The 23709-nt window shown below is 44.5% G+C and overlaps 1 protein-coding gene across 4 annotated transcripts in view; it reads right to left on the reverse strand.

Moving 5' to 3' along the window:
* Positions 1-23157, reverse strand: part of NUP153 (nucleoporin 153) — a 49318-nt gene extending 26161 nt beyond the window's left edge. For 2 of the 4 annotated variants that reach the window (XM_085220162.1, XM_085220160.1), the window contains exons 1-5: positions 22936-23157; positions 4598-4814; positions 2194-2442; positions 867-1006; positions 656-784 (exon numbers count right to left, since the gene is read on the reverse strand). In XM_085220162.1, the coding sequence (XP_085076288.1) occupies positions 656-784; positions 867-1006; positions 2194-2442; positions 4598-4814; positions 22936-23052 (852 nt within the window). In that variant the 5' untranslated portion in view covers positions 23053-23157. Of the gene's footprint in view, positions 1-655; positions 785-866; positions 1007-2193; positions 2443-4597; positions 4815-6587; positions 7196-22935 lie in introns of those variants that run through there. The other 2 variants (XM_085220161.1, XM_085220163.1) reach the window with 2 other exon arrangements.
* Between the last annotated feature and the right edge of the window lie 552 nt (positions 23158-23709).

Raw genomic sequence — 23709 nt, forward strand, 5'->3', positions numbered from 1 at the left:
CACTTATTTACAGCTTCATTTCAGAGCACCCAGAACTCTTAAGGGCAAGTAACTCTTTTCAAGAACAACATGAAACATATTAAAATAAAAAAGAATGCTACTGTTCACCTTGAGATTGCTTTTAGTCTTGCACACCCCTCGCTAGGAAGTAGTAGAATAAAGGATTTGTAATGCTCATTTTAGATACAGTAAAGAGTGAACAGCCTTACACAATTTATTCATAGCATGAGTATACATATGACTGTGTAAGTTCTATAGATAAATATCAGACAGGTCTGAATGTAGCTTTTGCTACTATAAACACAAATTTTTGATGTTATGCTGTCACTGTTTTAATTGCGTGACGTTATTTTAACACGATACAGTTAGAGGTACACAATGGCACTCAAATGGAATATTTTTAAAGACTTAACAATAGAGGAAATCCCAACTACAAACATCTAGCTTTAACAGACATTCTTGTTCATTACAACAAATATTTACATAGTATCTATTAAAAATAATTTAAATAGCAATTGCTATTTAAATTTCTGCTCTTGCAGGTGGAGGAGGGAGAATAGGAGCTGTTGCCACATTCTCATCTCTCCTCTGAAAGCTACAGTACACTACTTTAGTATTTCAACCACTATTTCTTACCATGCTGTTTTTCCCATACCTGATAAGGAGCAATTCGCACTTTTGTCTGCCTTGCTGCTGCAGCTGCTCCACCATAAGTGGTCTTTCCAGGGTAAAATGGAGAATCTCCAAGCTGGCTTGTCTTAAAGACAGAAGTGTTTCCAAGCGACTGTAGAAACACAGTATGGTAACTGGTTAGTAATATGGGTACACATTTAAAATGATTAAAATAAATACTGTGCAGTACTTACAGGAGAGAGAGCTCCAAAAGCAGATAAATTGAATGCAGGTTTCTTTGAACTAGATGCAGAATGCTGGGAGAGGGAATGAGATCTTTCAGCTTCTGTGGACCAGAGCAGTGGTGCTGAATTGGTTTTTGAAACTGCGATGTCTGCCAAAAAGACACAAACTGGAAGTAAATGCCTTGAGTACAAAAAGAACTCCCGTTATTAAGGGTCACACTGACTTGAGTTCTTTAATACAAAAAATAACCTTGACTTCAGCATTCTTTAAACAGATCAATTTCACATACGGTCTGAAAATGAAGTACCAATTCTGAACTTGAAAACTGTTCAACACAAGTACAGTTATTTTTCAGCAATCTTAGGACGACAATTCTATGTTTCCAATGCAATGTGATTTTTTTTTTTTCCTCCATATCAAGATAAAAGGGAACTGCATAACACCAGTGCATCTGTAAGGACACAAAGTTTTCCCTGTGTTGGTGAAAAGCTGGAGGCCAGATAGGTCATAACTGCACAAGTTTTAAACCTGAAAGATTCCCCAAAGGCTGATCTAACAGAGTTAATTTGTTTCCCATGTACGTTTTCATGAAGGTAGGCAAAGGTTATATTGCTAAAGCCTGGCAACATCTACTCTGAACTTCAAAAATATGTACTCCACAAAACTTGCTGAGAATGCCTCAAAGCCTGTCTATACTAGAAAAAGCTGCAAACCTGCTGTTTGCCCTTTCACAGTGAGGTGACCCAGGTACCCATCTACATCAACACAACATTCATTTTTTATTTTAAAATATTGTGCATTCCTTAGTGAGCTCAGCATAAAACGTGGCAGCATCGACAGCAGAAGCCTTATTTCAAGAAAGGCCAGAAAAGCAGCTCAAACACAGCCAGAATAGTTCCTTTATCTGCTCTTTGTGAAACACAAGAAAACAACCTGCATTTCCATTTGTCACCTGTAGTTACTCACTTTTAACTAGCTGTCTGTTGGACACTGAGTCACTCTTCCAAGTGATCAACCTAGCTGTCAAGCCAGCAAGTCACTTTCATTTGCTACCACCCCAGTTCAAAATCTACATACAATTAGCTGAAAGTATGTAAATCAGCAGTGATTTTTTGTAGCATCAGGGTCTCATAAATGTACTTCTGAGCACAGTTATATTAAAATGTTGACTGAAACAAATACATCTAAAACACTAAAAGTTCAATTCAATTCTCACTTCCAAAGCTGACATTCATTTATTTTATTTACTAAGCTGATGTGGAATATGAACGAATGCAAAGTACTTCACGTTATGCAAAAATTAAACTAAAAATTAAAAGAAAGTATGACAATTACCTTTATCAGACGCTCTAGAGGAGAAGCCACTGGTTGTTGAGATGTTATCATCATCGTGCTGAGAGGTAGAATCTTTTATTTCTTTTACAAGAGACAGTCCAGGATTGCCAATGCCAAGTGTAGAAGATGTAGAGGGCTGACAAGGTGGTACAGCGGAATCTAACACGGTACAGTTCAAATGGCTCCGATGGAGAGAGGGCCTTGTTAACACAACTGAAAAGTTCAATGCTGATCTACTCGTGGATGGTTCTAAATACAAACAGAGAGATGATTAGCTTTCCTATAGACAAGCTCATAGAAGCCAAAACCTGTTTTCTATCAACAGTCAAGCCATTGCCAAGCTCTAAGCACAAAAATAGAGAAGCCAAATTTAACTTCTTCCTCATCCAGATAGGGTTTCATCTGTGTGACTACAACAGCAACACTACTTGCAATTCTAAGTATTAATATCACATCAAGAAAAAGTATGGGGCTTTATAACACCAGGTCCTGACTTCATGCTCAAGTGCTGGATCTTTCACTACTCAAGCATATAGACTCCTTCCTCTTGAATGAAAAGCTTGCAATAGACTTCCAAAATTTGAGATCATGTGGCAAGTTGCAAACAGCACTGCAGTTTATATAATCTTGGCACAAAGATCCCATTAGTTTGAATACAACATGAAAATGAATGTTTGCAGTACTTTTTTTTTTCCCCTCCCAAACAAATCTACAAATCAGGTCGTGCCACATGTAAACGTTATCTCCTATCTGTTAACTTCCGAGATTTTAAGCCAAAAGACAAGTAAGCATGTTGGCCCAAGTAACCAAACAAGCATTTTTTCCTCTGGAACAAAAGGGTCTACAAACACTGCCAGTGGCCTGGAGGGGGTGGCCTCACAGCACCAACTTGCTAAGTGAACAGAACTACTCATAAATATCTTCCCTGATGAAAGTTCACTCTCTCAGGAATCCTGGGAATTCAAATGATTTTGAGCCGCTCTCCCCTTGGTACTTGCACTGAAGCTTAAACTAGCTAGTTCAATCCCCATAGCCACTGCAGTACCACTAATCAGTGCTCCAGAACATCAGCTGATTTTTAGGACAGTATTGCTTGAGATAATTGATCAGCCAAGCAATGAATACAGGCTCTAGCACATAGGTGTCTCAGAGCTGAAGAAACACATTTATCTAAAATCGTAGTAATAACTCATCTTAAGGAAAAAAAATCATAACAAATCTTAAACATAGCAAGTAACAAACACAGACAGCAACATAAGTTAGCAAAGGTTCTAAACTGTCCACCTGCTCCTGATCTTCTAGAGTTAGTAAGTTTGCTGTGCAGCTGTTCTTACTAAAAGGTTCTTTCACACAGTTCTACATAAAAGCCAACATGTGTTCCCCAGTTGTGAAGACACTATCTATTGCTTTATTCAAGCTTACTCCCAAGCTACAGCAACACAGAAAGCAATAAACTCCTTGTTTACAATTAGATGACATTGGAGGCAAAGATACTTCCTCATTATTTTTGACTCTGACAACAACAGAAGCAACCGACTTTCCATATTATCTATGATTACCTTTACGTGCTCAGACAAATTACCTTTACGTGCTCAGACAAAACTACTCTCCTTATAAGAGACAAGTCCCCCAGCAGCTATCAAAAAGGAACCCAACTGAAAGCACATGCAAATTTACACAGTAGGACTACAGAATCAGTGAGAGGAACATGATTTAAAACAAAGATGACTTTTTAACATGGTACAGAGGCTCCAAGTCTCTGCCAAGAGTCCAAATATCTTTTCAAAGACAACAGCCTAGATACTAACACATATCTTAATTTTATTGAATATTCTAAAAATAATGACATAAAACACATGCACAAGTTCCCCAGTTTGCCGTTAAGCTAACAAGGAGCTTTACTAAATTGATTTAAGTCCAAAAGGTAAACAAATAACATTTAAAAAATCAAGACATGAGAAGAATTTTTTCCTCTGCCATTCTAGAATCTACTTTTTGTTTTCGGGAGACTTCAAAACAAATCAATGTTTTTAATTGCCTGAGGCAGTTAGACTAAGTTTCATTCCAGGTCTTCTAAAAAAGAAAAAAGAAAATACAACTTAGCACACTTGTAAATGAGTATTTTCAGCATTTGCTACCTGACTAATAGAGTACACGAAGTTAATGGATGGCTTCCAAGCGTTCTAAGTTCTATGCTTTACAACTGTACTTACAGTTTAAAGCTAAGAGACAGTTTCACAAACTGTTGTTCTGAGGTTTGGTTTTTTTGTTAACTTGCGGGGAGGGGCTGGTTTTAATTACATCAAACCCCTCCTAGCAGATTCCTTTGGAAATTTCAAAAATCAAAACCAGAAATCTGTGAAGAAATAGAGATAACCGGAACACTAAATGATTTTTCACATACCTTCCAGGTTAATTCCTGCTGGTTCAGGTGTGACTCTCCCATCGGTCATTATGGTATCTTCATCTCCATAATCGTGATGATAATTTACTGGATTCTCTTCCTGGTTTGTAGGTTCATTTGTATCTACACATTCATCTTCACTTTTATTAAAATACTTCTGTAGCCATCCTGGTACGATGTTTTTCACTGATTCTGTCATCCTGCTAATGATTCCCTGCTTGAAAGAAGGAATACTTCTTTAATTACAGAAACCCAGCTAACAGCATATGCTGGGATACAATCTTCCACAGACCTCAAAGACAGATGTTATGCAGCAAATATTGAGAACAAGAATAAGATGCAGAGGTTGATCCTTAGTACAGGATTGCTGCGCTTCTGGGACGCCTAAAATTCTCCTAAGATTGATTCCTGACTACCTATTAATATTCAAAGTTCTGAAGCTTCCACCAAAGTTCTCCAGCAACTTGTCAATTCACAAGGCCATTAGGAAACTACTTCTACATAACTCCAGATCTACATACTTGTTCCACAACTTCTCCTCCACATACTCAATTGGAAACTACCTAAAACAGAAACCCAGCAGTTATCTGCAGTGATAGTGAGGATCATTCCATCCACTAAAAGCAGGGAGTCTAAATATTGCTGTTTTTTCTCATGCTGAATCACAGTAATAACATGCATCAAAAAAACATTGCTATACTCTGAACAGTCAGTGTGACCTAATCAAAATCCAGGAAGAAACACAGCTACAGCTGCAGTATCAGCTGCATCACAACAGGTATGTTAAATAGACCCCTTCTGATCAAATTTCAGTTTACAGACATTAAAGTTTTGGACCTCCAAACACTATTGCTCCACAACTACTATATGCTTAACAGCCATTTCCATTTTGCCATTTACAAATCCTTTGCAATTCTTACATTCCAGATCAAAAGACAGCTGATTTACCATGTTATAGATGTTTACTTTTTCCTTTCATTCCCTCAAAACTTTAGCATCCTTTCTGTCCAAGTGCTTGCAGGACTCCCTCTCACACTGCTGACAGCCACGGAGCTGCTTGGCTCCTTACGCTACAAGCAAACACGAAGGCTGACTCAGCAACTCCAACATTGAAAACTAAGAAGTGACAAAAGTGAATGGAATACAGCAAAAAATCTGATCAGCGATTGCTGATGTGTGCACCCAAGTTTTGCCTGGTTCTGTACCAACAGTCCTGCTCTACCACTTTTCTGGCTTTGGGAAATAGAACTTTCTAGCTGAAATTATTATTTGGGTATAAAAAACTGATAACATGCTTTGAACATGCTGAAGTTAGTTACAGTCTAACAAAATTCTGAGATAACAACCATGCACACACACAAAAACAACAAAAAGCCCCATATAACCAAAATAGAAGCCTGTATCATTGAAGTATTCCACAGACAACAGTGCAAACACTGAGGTACAAGAATTGTAAACACTGATACACCCTTGAATCCAGAACTAGGAGGGAGGTAAGGGAAGAGGAAAGAGTAGAAAACAAAAAGCCTTTTCACAGGAAGAAAATCATCCTAATTCACAACTAGACATTTTTCCTAATTATCTGTTATTCTATTGTTTACTTGCACAAGGACAGCATAGGGGACAGTTTCAGCCACCCAGGATACCACGGAATAAACACATCCATCACAATTACTACATTAAAATGCACACGAGAACAAAGTGCTCAGAACGTTGCTATTCTTCTCTTAAACACTAAGCCTCAGCTTTCCTGCAGAAACCACAAATGCAGATGATGCCAGAGTTCACAAGCAGTTCAACACACGGTGTCAGCAGAGCGGCTCCTTCTAATCCCCCAGCCCCTCGTTGACACCTTTTTCTCTGACACATTCCACTTTTTACCAGCCCTACGAATGAAAGAGCATTGGGACAAAGCATCATACAGGATAACATTTGCAAAAAAAGAGCAAATGCTCAGGCATCCAAAGCAGCGTTCTTTCACAAAAGGCACCGCTTCACGTAGTATTGCTGGAGAGCTGCTCACAGAGCACGGCTGTTACAACAGGCCCACAGGTTTCTCTTGCTGAAGAAATCCCACCAGTGCTCAGCGCTGCCAAAGATTCAAGGAAGAAGCTGCAGGCATTCAGAAGAGCAATCACCCTGTCAATCTGTAGTAATCCAAATGAGTAATTGGAGAGTCTGGCTAGACAAGCAGTTAGAAAGGAGGTTTTATCATCCACATCTAAAGCCAACCTGCTCTGACCCTTTCTTGCACATGGCAGCCTTGCCACTGTTGTCCACGCTACCACCTTTCTGAACCCAGGATAATTCCTTAAACAATTCAGAAGCTGGCAGTCTCCACACAGCCATACTGCAAAGTACTGACGGTACGTTCCAGGTTCCCTGCTTGGGCATCAGCAGTCCCTCCAAAGGCGGTGTAAGGGACCAGTGGGAAACTGACTCAACGACTTGAGTTCAAGACAGGAGGTCTGGGTCCTGCAGAGGCAGGGCAACGAGCAGTTTTACCCACTTCCTCTTGGCAACTTCTGAGGAGAGGGCATACGAGCACCAGAGGCCATTATCAACTCCCCATTCTTCTGGAACCCCCCAGCTGAGCAGACGTGAGGGACCTGCCACCTCCAGGGCAGTCTGTAACCAACTGGACTACGTGATGGTGAACACGTATATTTTGTTGTTGGCTGAGTCTCCACCCACAGATCAAGGCTCCAAGAACGTGGTGAAAAATCTCTTTCACTTTTGTTTTGTCTATCTTTCACTGTCTTCCTGTTTCTCCCCTTGATCTCTTTTCATTTGTTTTCTCTAATAGCCATTGCCTAAATGTGCCTCAGAGTAGCTGACTAGGAAATAACGCCTGTGTCAGTATTTTTTATCCATAAAAAATGTTTACTGTTGTTAGAAAGCTGCCTAATTTCGTCTCAAGGTAGTTGACTATTTTTAGTTGGAAAACTCAAATTGTTTTGTATTGCTGCTCTGAGTTGTCTGACCCTGTCACCTCCACAACCCCTGTGGACCAGGGACTGTCCTACTTGGGGGAATCCAAAGATTCACCTTCCTCACAACCCACCGGGTGGGATAACACAGGCCAACAAGGATGCTGTATACCCCATCCATAGCAGCAGCTCTCCAGAGATCAAATCTGATGCTTTCAGTAGGATGCATAGGATCATAAAGGTTGGGCTCATCTAGACCGCCTGCCAAACCATCCCCACCATGCCCACTAATCTATGTCCCTTGGTGCCAAATCTACGTGTTTCTTGAACACCTCCAAGGATAGTGACTCCACCACCTCCACGGGCAGCCTGTTCCAACGCCTCATCACTGTTTTAGAGGAGAAATTTTTCTTAATATCCAACCAGAACTTCCCCAGGTGCAACTTAAGACCATTACCTCTCATTGTATCACCAGTTATCCAGGAGAAGAGGCTAGCCCCCACCTGGCTACAACCTCCTCTCAGGTCACTGTGGAGAGAAATGAGGACTCTCCTGGGTCTCCTCCAGACTGAACAATCCCAGTTCCCTCAGACATTCCCCCTAAGACTCCAGATCCTTCACAGCTTTGTTGCCCTTCTCTGAATGTGCTCCAGGGCCTCAAAATCTTTCTTGCAGTGAGGGGCCCAAAACTGAACACAGTACTTGAGATGTGGCCTCATCAGTGCTGAGAAGAGAGAGATGATATGATCACTTCCTCGCTGCTGCTGGCAACACTAGTTCTGATACAAGCCAGGCTGCCTTCTCGGCCACCTGGAGACACTGCTGGCTTATGTTCAGCCAGCTGTTGACTAGCACTTCCAGATCATTTTCTTCCGCACAGCTTGCCAGCCACACTGCCCCAAGCCTGTAGCATTGCATGGGGTTGTTGTGAGCAAAATGCGGGAGCTGGCACTCAATGAACCTCATACAACTGGCCCGAGCCCATCAATCCATCAATGCATATGGTGAAGCAAATTAAATACAAGTAAACCGCCACCTATATTTATTTCACCTACAACTTCCAAGCTGATTTCATTTAAAAAAAAAAAAAAAAAAAGTTTAATGAATCTTGCAATTCCTGGAATATATTGGACAATGTATGCAATGCAGGAAAAAAAGGAAACAACCCAAAAATCAGACATGCCTCCTTTAGTAACAAGACATGCCTGTGTAGTGCTCAACCCCTCACCTCCTCACACCACAGTTACTTACCAGGCTCTCCCTTGTCACCTGAACTCACTACACAACGCCCAGCATGCTGCCACACCACAACTTCTCTGGTGCCAGCCCTGTGCTCAGAGGAGGGGCAGCTCTGTTGTTTCTCATTGCTACCGGACCAGGAGGCTCAGCACCGTGATACAGTGACAGGGAGAATCCCAGTTGTGAGTAGCAGCAATTCAGTCAGTGAATACGTTTTGGTCCTTCAGCAGATTCAGAATTAACTCACTGATTTCAGCAGTTTGAGAGCTGCTCTCAGTTCCAACAGTTGTCTGCTGATGTTAAATGCACTCACACTACGCTCATCCAAAAATAGCAGCAGGAAAGCAGAACAAAGCACAGAACACGGAGAAGAGATCCAATAGCTTATGAATAGGTATTTACAACAGTGCTTCGAACGCCGTGCATCCCAAGCGCCTGCAGCACTGCTGGCTATGTCTCCACCAACACATACATGCACCACCACAGCAACAGTAACTACAGCTGCAGCTCTGAGGCACGCTGCCTTGGGATGCGACTCCAAACAAGTGATGTGCTGTAGGCACCCGAGAGTAAACAAGCAGGTGTCCTAATTCACTACTTTGAAATGCCATTTTCTGAAAGAGTTTATATAAAGAAATAAAAACCAATAGGTTTCAGTTACAGTTTGACTTTCAACCTTACAAGCAGGCCATCTCCTGGCAATAATTATTTATGAACTGGACAGTTTGTCTAGCTCCTCAGGGGTCTCTCACATAGCAGCGGGGGCAGAGTGATGGCAGAAATACTCAGAAACAAGGCGTTACCAGAAAACACGGTTCTGGTTTCTGTAATTGAGTTGATTTCAATCCAAGAGGCTTAAGTAAATCCCACTGTACAACAAGGGATGTATTAAAAAAAGAAAAAAAAAAAAAAACAGAAGGGCTAAACACTGACATGAACCCTTCACAGATGCGAAAAGCACAACCTGACAGGAGAGCCAATTTCTACTTCCCTACACACACACCTCTAAAAGCATCAAGGCCAACTTAGATTTTTTTTATTTTGCTTCCCATTTCAAAGCTCAAGCTCTTAAAACATACAAATCAGTAAGTCCTCAAAAAGAAAGCCTGCACCTGAGGGTGAAGTTCAGTGAGAAGCAGCACTTCCCACCACCGCTGACAGAACTCGGGCTCCCTCCATCCCCCACGTTACCCAGTGCCAGCTCTGGCACAGCAGGCTGTTCTCCTTACTAGCTGAATTTGTTAATCTGGCAAAAAGCACATGTTTCTCTGCTGGACTAATGAGCTCAGCTGGCGCAGTGCAACAAAAATGGCTCAGGAGAAAGAGAAAGATCGGGCAGCAGGACAAGAGAAAGAAGCAGCAAGACTTCTCCCTTCCTCTGACCAAATATGCACAGATACTCAGTCATGTAACATCCATAATAGGGCTGCATCGAACTGACTCAGCCAAAATTTCACCTACGCCTTGCAACAGCTCACCATTTGGTTACAGTGGTGCTAGTGCAAAAGCAAGGATAGAAATGGAGACGTGACATGGTTGTCTCCTGCAGCAGCACAGACACAGACCAGCTCCGAACTAGCTGTGCTCTTTTCCTTTAGGGAGTGGTTTCAGTCTGGATGTAGGACAGCAAAGTTTGATATTTCATTTAGAAGACAATAAAACTTATGACTTAATAAGAACAATATGTTACAGGAATGTCATCAATTATATGACAGTGGAAAAAAACAACTGTTTTATTTCAGGAAACTGGACTAGTACAAATTTATTTCCAAAGACCACGAAGAAAGTTATGCCTCCAGATGCAAGTACTTCCTTCTTACTGTGTGAAATGAGCCTTTCTCAGCCTAGCTCTAGGATGAACATCCAGAGACACTAGAGCTGTTCTGCATTCTGGCACTGCCTGCACGTTTCCACGAGGAAGACAACAGCCCATCATTACTGTTTCCATCCAAGTGCAAAAAGCCAGCGTGTGCTCCTGTAGGTAAACCAGCATCTAACCCACTTAACCCCCAGGTTAAATCCTAGTGACACCAAACAGTTTTATCTCAAGTTTAGTCCACGCTTACAGCCACATTTTCAAAAGAGGGAGCAATGTAAGGACACCTCCCTTCTTGGTACCAGCACTGCGCGAGGCTCCAGCCAATCCTCAGCAGAAATCAAGAGATGGTGCTGCAAATTATGAAGTGCATATGGAGTGGTAGACACTGAGACCTATCAGCATCAAAAACAAAAATTAGGACTAAGGAGACAACCTGCACTTACAACTTCATGAGCTGTTTTGAACTAATTCATTTTCAATCTAAGAATCTAAGAAAGAATCTAAGGCTATCAGTATATTTTTTATTGAAAGACTGCTGCACAATGCGGTGTGTCTGCAGCACAGCTGCGAGGGCCCTAATTTTACCAACCAAAACTCAGCTCAGATTTCTTTTTCTTTTCCTGTAAGGGTACCCCTACAGTCTAAACTATTTTTATTCAACATCTAAAACAACGCATGGTACCAGGGTAGCAAACTCTCACAACCACACAGATACACAGTCTAAATGGTCCAAAGTTAAAATTATCAAAAAATACACTTCCCAAAGCAGCAGATGGTCTTTACAAGGCCACTAGTACAAGCTATGAGATTTAGCAAGATGTATAACAAACATTTATATTTAGGATTTAAATAGAGCTTAGGCATAAAATCTTATCTGTAGATATTCTCTGTACAATAAGACACGATTCATTACAGTATTTCAACATGATCAAAGATATCTGCCAAAAGAAATGGCAACCTTTCTGTTCCTCCCCCTTCACAGGAAATAAGTCTATGCATACAAATGTATGCTTTCCACATATCACATCACATCCTATGCATCTGCTACCTCTGATAATATATTTGACTCCCAGCAATTAATTAAACAATATTTTCACTGCCACTTTGCCTAAACGCACCCACGAGCTACAGCTCTGAGCAGAGAGGACACATTATGTGGGTAAACTACAAGCAAGAGCAGGCCAAATCCCACAGCAGCTTCTGAAGCAATGGTTAAATGCCATTCAGGGGCAACTCACAGCTTGCTGATGTTCATCTCCAAGTCCAATGTTTTCTAGTGCAGATGTTACAGATAACTTGAAGTGCTTCCAGTCACTCCAGAGTAAATCATAAATTCATAACAAGAAGACTGGAACTACATTTTTTCATTATGTGTGGTGTTAATAAAAGATGGCCAACTACCCTTACGCACCCTCTGAACAACTAGTGATCTACAAACTGAGCTGATCATAGCATACGTTGGTGGGCACACAAAATCTATCAGGCCAATCCCGTTAAACACGGCATCTTTTTTTCTTATACACCAGCTTGACCTTGCAAGTTAAAACTAAGTAATCAAAGAATCACCTTTAGTTATTCTCTGCCCTCACCTGAAAGTCAGCAAAGCTCTAAGCCTTCTTACTTTGGAAGCATCACGCATCAGTGCTGTTTAGTATGTGCAAGTTAGATCTCACAATTCAACTAAGTCAGCAGAACCCGCAATTAAACAGGGCAGGAGTTTTTAAAATTGTACTACATTTGATCCTGCTGCACACATTTCTGACCAGGTTTAAGACAAACTAAAATGCTGACTCAGACACAGCTGCTTTAGCTGCAGCTATGGTTATATTCTTTGACATTTTAAGCTAATATTCTGAAACGGCAAAGCCAACACAGGTTCACCTCTGCTGCAGGGCCGTAATCTCCAGCAAATAGGGGCAGCAACATATTTCTGGCCACGTGCCTTCTCCACAGTTCATCTGACAGAATCAAGAGCATCTCGCAATGGATCTCTAAATACCTTTCTCTTACCACTAATACAAAAAAAAAAGATTGTCACTGCACAGAGATCTATTCAGTGGCTCTAAATAATAGTATACAATTCTATAAACCTGTATATAGTCTACAGCTCTGCATACTAAGTTTATTAACAACTCATTAAGGCTGACATTACAGCAGTTGTGACGTTAGAATGACCATGTGCCTGGTGCAGATGAACAGTTCAAATCTTTGGTTGGTCTTGGAGGCAACCAGAGGTAGAGCACTAAGAGGGGAAGGAACCACGAGACCCAGTGCGTGCAGAAAAGAGTTAGACTCAAAACAGACTACAGCTTCAAAGCAAAGTCAGCTATTTTTTCAGGACACACTTGCACAACTCCTCCCAAAAAGCAGAGCTATGGAGACAGTAATAAACAACTTTACCAAGAAGAAAGAAAATTTTCTGCTGGCACAGGTATTTGCAAAGCAAGCACGTGTGTTAAAACTGTAGCTTTAAGCTTAGCGCTAGAGGTATAAATGTTAACACACACATTTTTTCCACAACAATAGAGATTATCAGGAGCTTATGCTTACTTTAAAAAAAGATGGAGATCACAACCATGCCAAGCACACATACAGACACTATAATTAAATGCAAAGTGCAATTATAAGATGAGTTACAGAATCTCAAAAGGAACTGCCGCCCTGAAAACGTCAGCAGTACTGCCCCAACACAACAGCTTCAGTGCTGTGCTATTTCCTAGACAGCGGAAAAATAACTTCAAGTCCTCTCTTGTCAAAAGAAAGGGGATGTATCTATAATCTCTCCAATAACAACAAAGAAAAGCAAACATCAGAGTTGAGAGGATCTTTTTATTAATAAGCATTTTTGTAAAGCAATCTAGAATACCACAATGACAAATACTGTATCAGCAAGTTGCAAAATGCCTTATGCTTCAGGCAGTCAAACAAGCTAGTTCCTACTCGCCTTGGCCCCATTTTCAGATGACCCATCTGCCTTGGCTTGAAAGGGCTCAGGGTAATCTTCCAGTCCCTTTCACTAACAGAGGTGAGGGAGTAAGAAGCTGAAGTGTGTGAGTAACACCAGCTGTGAGTAACACCAGCTTCAAGTGCCTCAACTGTTAGCAAAATTAACATCTCTTTAGCTTCAAAAATGAACATAAATCATGTCTTTGATTCAACATCGAAACAGGTAAAGAAGGCCTGGGCAAAAGGAGAAAGTAAGTCCAGGCTTTAATGCAGAACTATTTGGAAAAAAAAACAAACAGAACATAGTGGCATGAATGGGAGATGCACGGCACAAGACATTGGTACAAACACCCAAATTCAGGAGAGTTGCTCATGAAGCTAAATAGATGAATTACTAAATAGTAGTAGTAGTAAGAAAATCTACCTAATAGCTAAAATTCTTCATTAGAAAAACATTACAGACATTGAATAATTCTTCAGTCTCAGATGTGCATATTATGTTACAAAAAGCACAAAGGAGAGTTTTCATCACGTTGTCTTTGAAGAACACACCAAAGGTGTGTATTGGGGGATGCATTCAATCATGCTTCTATAAATACCACTGTTCAACAGTTCCTAATTGTACAATCACTTCTCGATTAATACTGGAAAAAAACCATGGCAAACTATATTGCACGACCTATCATTAAAAATACAGAAGATACTTTAAAAAACGATTTGGAAATTGCAACCCTACAGAAGTCACTTCAGCGGTGCTCTTCTTGAGGGCAACCCTGCAATTTACTTTAGATAACATGCCAGAGCATGATGGAAGTGTTATTTCTTTCCTCAAAAAGCAGCACTGCCCTTAAGACACTTCCCTCAACAAAAAGGACTGTGCACCTGAATTGGCATTTATGCTGAAACCACACCTGCATGGTCCAACAGCAGCAACGCCAGAGGCTGCACAGCACCACAGGTTATCTTGTCCAACTCAGAGAAAGGACAGGAAGAGCAGGCTGCCAAGCCAAGGGCTGCGTCCAGCAGGGCTTCAAGCATCTCCAAGGATGGAAACCTCTCTGAGAAGTTCTTCCGACAGGTCTTCTCTTGCAGATAAAACACTATGCTACAATGAAAAAGAATGCCCCATTTTGAAACTTAAATTCATTGCCTCTTTACCTACTGCTTTGACCATCCAGAAATGGCAAAAGGAACATTTTTCCACCTTTCCTATACACTCCACAGGCATTTGCTGACAACAGGTCTCCCCTTCACCTCCCCTTCTTAAGGTGAACACGTCCAGCTCTCTCAGTCTCTCCTTGTTCTGTGTGTCCCAATCTTAGCCATCTTGCTGGCTCTCAGCTAGATTCACCCCAGGACGTCAATGTCTGTGTGTGTGTGTGTGTGTGTCCGTGTGTGTGTGTGTCCGTCCGTCCGTCCAGCTTTGGCAACTCCAGTACGTCAATGTCTGTGTGTGTGTCCGTCCGTCCGTCCAGCTTTGGCAACTCCAGTACGTCAATGTCTGTGTGTGTGTGCGTGCGTGTTTGTGTGTCCAGCTTTGGCAACTCCAATACACAACACTCCTGGATGTGCAGTACAGAGGGGAACAACCACCTCCCCCAGCCTCCTGCCCACAAACTTACTAATACTGCCCAGCACACAGTTGGCCTCCCCTGCCCCAAGCGCATGCTGCTGACACAGGTCCAACTTGTAGTCCAGCAGCTTTGGGGAGTTGTCTTGTTCCAGATGAAGGACTTTTTTGCTTTTGTCATAGAATCATAGAATCATTGAGGTTGGAAAACATCTTCAATATATCATCAAGCTGAATATACATATGCCTGTTGGGCCTGACTGGACTCACTTGAGTACTGAGGAGTTGGCTCAACAACTTACCAAACATCACAGGAGTCTGGGGAAGTCTCCACTGAGTGGAAGCTAGCCAACCTCATACCCAGCTACAAAAAGGGCATGAGCCAAGACCCAGGAAACTACAGACTTGTTAATCTGACATAAGTGCCTGGAAAAGTTAGAGAGATTATCCTAGGGAATATAGAAGGCATTTAAAGATCAGGTGTAGTTACTGTGGGTTCATCAAGGGAACGTCCTGCCTTAGTAATCCGACCTCCTTCTAGGATAAGGTCACCCACTCGGTGGATGCAGGGAAGGCTGTAGATGCCTTGTAGTCTTTCTGGATTTCAGTAAGGCCTTTGATAGCATTCTTCACATCACACTTCTGGAAAGACTGTCCAATAGCGAGGTAAACAGGTTCACACTGCACTGGAGGATGAACTGGCAGAACAGCAGAGTTCAAAGGGTTGTAGTGAGTGGGGTTACACCTGGCTGGCAGGTGGTTACCAGTAGTGTTCCCCAGGGCTCAATTCTAGGGCCAGACCTATTCAACATTTACATCAGCTATCTGGATGGGGGACTGGACTGCATCCTTAGCAAGACTGCCAATGACAGTAAGCTTGGAGGTGCTGCTGGTTCCCTGGAGGGACGAGAAGCCTTGAAGTGGGATCAAGACAGGCAGGAGCCTCTCTCAGTCATCAGCAACGGTATGAAGTCGAACAAATGCAAGTGCTGCACCTAGGACAGAGCAATGCCAGACATGAGCAAAGACTGGAAGAGAAGTGGCTGGAGAGCAGCTCAGCAAAGAGGGACCTGGAAGTGCAGGTGACAGCAGGTTTAGCATGAGCTGCAGTGTCTGGTAGCCGGGGGGCAAAGTGCATTTTGGGGTGCATTAAGCACAGTACAGCCAGCTGGTCAAGAGGTGCATCTCCAGCTGCACTTAGTGTTGGTGCAGCCTCACCTTGAATACTATGTGCAGTTCTAAGCTCCACAGTATACAATATATATTTAAAAACCTGAATGCATCCAGAGGAGGAAAACAGCAAAAACAGGCTTCCTACATTGGTGGTTGATGTCCCACAACTGCCAGTGTTCAAGAATTTGGATAGTGTTCTCAATAACATGCTTTAAATCAAAACATCAACCTGATCTACTAAGACTTATCACTAAACCACGTCCTTACAACATTCACACATCTCTAACATACCTCCAGGGACAGTGAATCCAACACTTCCCTGGACAGCCCATTTCAGTGTTTGATCATTCCCCCATGAAGAAATTCTTCACAATACCCAATCTAGGCCTCCCCCATGCTATCACTTACATCCTACTACTTGTCACCTGAGAAAAGATGCTGGAACCCTCCTTGCTACAGCCTTCTGTCATATAGTTGTAGAGAGCAATGACATCTCCCCTCAGCCTCCTCTTCTCAACACTGAACAGCCCTAATTCCCTCAAAAAGACATATTTTCTAGTCTCTTCACAAGCTTCACTACTCTTTCCTGGATGCACTCGAGCAACTTTATTTCCTTTTGGTAGTGAGAGGCCCAAAATTGAACTGCATCCAGATGTGGAGACATGAACCTGTTCAAGCACATCCAGAGAACGGCCACAAAAATCTGAGGACAGGCTGAGAGAGTTGAGGATGTTCAGCCTCTCTTCAGAGGGTCATGATAGCAGCCTTTCAGGAGGGCTGTAAGAAAAAAGGAGACAGACTCTTTAGCAGGGACTGTTGTGATAGGATATGGGGAAATGGTCTCAAACTAAAAGAGGGAAGATTCTGACTGGATATAAGGAAGACATTTTTCTCAATAAAGGTAATGAAGCACTGGAACAGGCTGCCCATGGAGGTGATCAATGACCCAGCCCTGGAGACACCCAAGGTCAGGCTGGACGGGGCTCTGGGCAACCTGATGTAGCTGTAGGTGTCCCTGTTCATTGCAGGGGAGTTGGACTAGTGACCCTTAAAGGTCCTTTCCAACTTAAACAATTCTATCACTGTCTGATTTGACATGTGCATCACTAACATTGCATACAGAGGGACAATTCCTTCCCCAGTCCTGCTGGCCGCACTATTTCTGACACAGACCAGGATGCCATTGGCGTCCTTGGCCACTTGGGCACACTGACGGCTCACATTCAGCTGGCTGCTGACTAACACCTCCAGCTCCTTTTCTGCTGGACAGCTTTACAGCCACACTTCCCCAGCCTGTACCGCTGCATGGAGCTGTTATGCCCCAACAACACGAGGTTCCTGCCAGCCCATTACTGTCAAGAAACTCCAACACCTTGCCTTTCAGCATTTGGAGGTTCCTTAAGTTTGTTATCATCCAAGAACCCAGAGGGAGTGCTGCCCTTCTCTCATCCCTGCTGCTTACTAAAGACATAAAACAGAGTTAGTCCAAATATCAACCCCCCAGGAGACTCTTAACAATTGGCTGTCAGTGTCTCTCAGTACCACCCATCACAACCCTTTAAGGCCAATGGTCCAGTTAGTCTTCCAACCACTTGGCAGTCTACTTGATGAGCACGTATTTCACCAATTTGTCTACAAGAATAATACAGAAGACCATGCTGAGAGACTTGCTGATCTCCAGGTGAGCCACGCTGACTGAGCCAGACATCCAACCTGCTTGTGTTAAATTTGTTACACAATGCTGCAGTAGTGTTCATGCTGATCCGAAATAGCTCTGCTCAAACTTTTTCAGGTAAGCAGAAGAAATTTGGTACTCTATCCTCAGTCTTCTGAATCAGCAGCTCAGTTCCTGCACAGCAGGGAAGCAAGAACCAATGCTAATTACTGACTGGAGGAATAAATAACGCAGAGGAAATGACGAGCTGCTAGCAAACGAAGGCAATGTCAGCGTCCCAGCTCAGGGACAATTCTTTCATCTAGTTCAAAATCTCCTGTCTGAAGACACCGCTCACTAATACTGCTCTTCCCCAAGGCTGTCGTGAAAACACTTTGCAAGACAAAAACCAAAATATTCATAAAATGGGACAGCAATGAGAGTCTACTGTTTGCTGTACCACTGACAGCACTGCTAGCTTAAGTGAAGGGAAACTGTCTGCATCTCAGCTAAGGTCTTCCCAACCAGGATACATAATTTGCTTGTGATGCCAGTCCAAAGCCAAGTAATGTATTTAAACATCTGTTTTGCTAATACAATTTGATATTGCTGGAACAGAGGCAAAACATCATTTAAGGATGACATTCTGAACATTTCTTAAAGTTTACAAACATTTAGCATTTAGCCCAAGGTGCTAACCAACTACTAAATCAAAACTAGCAGAGAGAGACATCAGGTATAAACACAACCAGCTAAGCACACTTTGAGGTATAATCCTATCGATAAGAATTAAACCAATAGTCATACTTGCTTAGTTCCATATGGACATTCTTCATAGATTAAAGATTTTTCTAGATTAATACTTTGCTTCCTAAGATTCACGAAACAAGAACTAATTTACATTACTCAACAGGATATTCTAGGAACTCTTTGCATTAATTTCAAGATTTCACCCCCAAATAAACCCAGCAATTTATAAAACTCCAGCCCACGCCTGCAGGCACTGCAGACCAAGAAAATCCCAGGCATAAATCAAGTATGAGTTTATAACTGGCCCATCTTCATTACACAATCAGGTGATAATGTAATGATTCAGGCATTGCTGCACACAGTTTAGATTCCTGATCCCATAACTACTCTGTCCTTACGTGACATCACACGTGACTCTAAACCTCACCCATCCAAGCAGAGGTGCTTCACGATTGGGACCCGCAGAAAATGCACCTCCCCCCTCTTTCTGATATCATCGCAAGGACGCCACAATCACACTATTCACAAACATGTAGAACTTCTGCTGGTTTCTCTAGAAATCTCTTTCTAGATGAAAGCATCTAGATTGCTTTGTTTTATACCAGGGTAGCATCGCTGTGAATACAAACTAGAACATATGTATATGTTTGAGAAAAAGTAAAAACCACCTGATGTTTCAGTCTAGAAATATGATGGCCAGTTACCAAAAACCTCTAATTTGAAGCTTAGCATAAGCAAACAGATTTATTGGAAGGTTAAAAAGGCTTCTCAAGTATAACTGATTATGTTTTTCTCATGCCTGAATCTTCTTTTTAGAGTCCAGGAGAATCCAAGTTCTCTGACATTTTCACTTGAATGATTGATTAGCAAATAAATAATAACCCCAAAGGTTATTTGAGTCTCTTCTCCTATGATGACAATTTTGAATCTCTGAAGCTTACCTCTACCTGGAACAGAATGGCACCATTCCAGGCTAATCGGTACACATACACAAAAAAGCAAAGCTAAACATAAAGCTAACAATAAGAACACAGAGATATAATAAAGAAGCTGTTTAATAACTTAATAATGTCAACAGTCATCCCATTAACATACCCACCCTAGTAATTGCAGTCATCAGCCTACCTAAATGACCAGGACAACCCAGCATTTAAAGCACTTCTGGCCACGTCCGGAAGATGAAACTCACGCCAGGCACAACAGCTCCCTTGTCCAACCACACTTAGCTCTCAGAGCACAGACATGACTTTAAGCCAACTGTCCAAACACTTTATGTAGAGCAGGAGAATGGAAGTCTCAGCACAAGACAGCTGAGTGAACAGGTAGCATGCCAAGTGTGGTATTACCTAAAGTCAACACAATCAGCATGGAGCTGTCATCATTCAGCCATTAGGGAAACCCAGTCGCTGGGAGGGACTCCTAAATTCTACCTCCAGAATGCCTAACCAGGAATACAGAAGGGCCTTTTGTCTCTGAGGATTGCCAACCTAGAATCCTTCACAGTGGGCGAGTCTGTACTACCTTTACTTAGCAGTGCTGCTACTTTTTGCTTGTTTGTTTGATAACACAGCTACTGAGGGTGCCCTCTGTTGTAAGGTAGGATGGCAATCCTGGAGGGAAAGCACCATGACCTAAGTTTCTTCACTAGTGGGGCAATCATTATCCATATCTCCATCTCCCAGGACAGCACACAAACTGCAAGTCACCAAGTGTTCTTCTCCAGGCAGCGTCTGTTCACCTCTCCTATCATGGTTGGTTTTAAAAAAGCACTAGACTTGAAAACAAACAAGCAAATAAAACATAATGAAGCATGGCTCTAAAGATTAATCATCAAGCACACAGGCAGGAAATAACAGGCTTCGGACGCTTGCTGCAGGAACATCTAATGTAAAACAAGTTTTGAAACCATGGACCAGAGCCTGCACACCTCCATTCTTGGAGGGCAGCATTTTCTTATATATCCTCTTTCTGGCTCAGTGAATCATGCTTTCTTTTTCTGGATAGCAGCACAGCTTCAACCAAGAGAACTGAGGATAACACTCAGCTTGACGACTGGGATATCTGCCTGGAAAGTGGAAGATGTAGGTTGATTGCTTCAGGCAAAAAAGGAAACTGAAGCAGGGTCTACCACATTCTGAACAAATGCTTTAACTAATAGTTTTTTAAAAGCATCAGCACCTCCTCTTGCAAATGCCTTCCAAAGCTGTCACTGTATTTTATAGAAGAGCGACTGCAGCATATATTGGAGACGATTGGAGAATTCCCACCTGACAAAAATCCCCAGGAACTACAATCAAAGAACACCACCCAGAAAGCAGGATGAACTAGGCATCTCGCTAATCATCCCTCGTACAAGTGGGAAAAAATCATCAATTCGATTTCCCAGAAATTCAAAGCTGTCAGCTATGCTGCCCACAGTGCCCAGGCACCCTCTGAGCTTGATGGTATGAGACTGAGGGTTTTCAGGGCCACAATTTTGACCACGAGCATCTCAACCAGGTTTACTCTCAGTGAATCTACTCAATGATAAAAGTTGGAGGGGGGAAGATCAGAATCAGAGGTGTGATTTTATCTTGAAATTACACCATTGCTCTCAGGTCCTCCCAAACTCATCTCTGAGACCAATAAATCTGGAAAGCGAATGTTATATTGAAAACAGGAACATACGTTCATTAATTTCAACTTCAACTCCGTTTTCAGTTAGCTATCTACCCAGAACTCATTCTTTTATGTAATACAAGTTTACACAATTCATACAGTTAAAAAGCTATTCACTATGATAAGTACACCTCTCAGTCTGCCATTTACTAACTGACTACACTTTTCCCCTCTGACAAGCTGCTGTTGTTCTGCCCTACACGTTGGCTCTGCAGCACCCACTACCAGGGCAAAATCCACAGACATAGGATCAAAGAATCACAAAATCATAGAATGACTTGGGTTGAAAGGACAGAATCACAGAATGGCCAGGGTTGGAAGGGACCTCAAGGATCATGAATCTCCAACCCCCTGCCACGTGTAGGGCCACCAACCACCCATTTAATACCAGACCAGGCTGCCCAGGGCCCCATCTAATCTGGCCTTGAATACCTCCAGGGACGGGGCATCCACAACCTCTCTGGGCAGCTGTTCCAGCACCTCACCACTCTCCCTGAGAGAGAGAAAGAGAGAACTTTCCCCTGATATCCAATCTAAATCTTCCCTCTCTCAACTTTCCAGGACCACAACGCTCATCCAGTTCCAATCCCCTGCTATGTGCAAGGTCGCCAACCACCAGGCCAGGCTGCCCAGAGCCACATCCAGCCTGGTCTTGAATGCCTCCAGAGGTGGGGCATCCACAACCTCCCTGAGCAACCTCGTCCAGTGTGTCATCACCTTCTGAGTGAAAAACTTCCTCCTAACATCTAACAGAAAACCTCCCCTGTCTCAGTTTAAAACCATTGTCCCTTGTCCTATCACTATCCAGCCTCATAAACAGCCGTTAAACATCCATCCCCCAGCACACTGTGCTGCCTAAACAAACCTGCTGAGAAACGCCTCGAGACATCAGACAATAGCAGGGCTAGAAAACCATCTCTGCTGATTACTTTAAACGCAACCGTGAAGCTTATCAGTTATCGACGCAGTATCAGCGCAGGAAATTCACGACAACTTGAACGCTCGTTCACTAAGAGCTTTCAGCACTCTGTCAGCGCGGCGACGCTCCTCACAAAGTGCCGGCAGCCTCACGTGGACAACGTCGCTCAGTCAACGGAGCGTGCGAGACTCAGCGCTCCTCCAAAGCTCCGGACGCGGCTCAGGCAGCAGCACACGCGGGACGCGCCCCGACTTCCGCGCCCGGCACGCAGCGCCGTCGCTCGCGTTCCTATTGGAACAGACGCGAGGTCCGCCCGCACGGCCAACTCCAGGCGCGCGAGGAAGGCGCCCCGAAGCCCCCCGTGCGGCGGGCACCGCCGGGCTCCCCGCCCGCCCCGAGGGGCCCCGAGCTCCCGGCCTTTGTTACTCGCCCCCTCCTCGTCCCGGGCCGCACGCGGTGCGCGAGGCGGGCGGCGAGAGACGGCCGAGGGCCGCTGCCCTCCCCGCGCCCCGCCGCCGGGCGGTGAGGCCTCTCCCACGGCGCTCCGCTCTCCCGCCGGTCCCGCCGCCGGCACCGAGGGGAACAAAAGGGGCCGCCCCGGGCCCGCCCCCGCCCGGCGCCTCGCACGTGGGGACCGAGAGAGAGCCGGCCCCGCTCCGCCGTTCCCCGCCGCGCCTCACCTGCCTGCTCCTGCCGTACGGAGGCTTCGCGGCGCCCAGGTGGTACCGCCGGGTCCGGATCTTGCCGCCGCCGCCGCCGGCTCCTCCTCCCGCTCCTCCGCCGCCGCCCGAGGCCATGCTGGGACGCGGCCCCTCGGCCGCCCGCCGCCCCGCCGGGCCGCTTCCCCTCTCCGCGCTGTCACCGCCCGCCCCCCGCCCTCCACGCGCCGCGCGGCCTGGAAGAAGCGGGGGCCCCGCGCGGCCTGCCCCTCCCCTCCCCTGCCCTCCGCCCCGCTCGGCAAAGCTCCGCTCCGCCGGCCTTCCTCCGCGCGCGCGCGCGTACCCCTTCTCCTCGGCCGTGCGCGCGCTCCCCCTCACCCCGCTGCCGCACGCCCTTCGCCCGCTCCCGCCTCCCGCGCTCAGCGCCGGCCGGCCCCGTCCTGCCCGCCCGCCCGCTCGCGGCCGAGCCGCTGCGCCCCGCCCCCACCCCCCTCCGGGCTCCGGCTCCGGCTCCGACCAACCACAAGGCGCCTCCTCGTCAACCGGCCGCGCCGTCACGTCATCCGGCCGCGACGGACCGGCGTGCACCGCGCCGCGGGGTGGGCGGGGCTGCGCGGGAAACCCCGGCGCGAGCGCAGGGCGCGTGGGCTGGTGGCGCGCGGAGCGGGAAGGGCGATTAAAGCGGGCGGGGCACGGCGTCACTGGGCGAGCGGGGGGGAGGGGGGGGAAGAAGGACTCGGTCTGCAACGCGGCCTGTGCTTCCTCGAAAGGGAAAACGCCTTTCCTTTTGAAAAA

The sequence above is a fragment of the Meleagris gallopavo genome, chromosome 3 (genome assembly GCF_905368555.1).
Source record: "Meleagris gallopavo chromosome 3, MGAL_WU_HG_1.1, whole genome shotgun sequence".
NCBI lineage: Eukaryota > Metazoa > Chordata > Aves > Galliformes > Phasianidae > Meleagris > Meleagris gallopavo.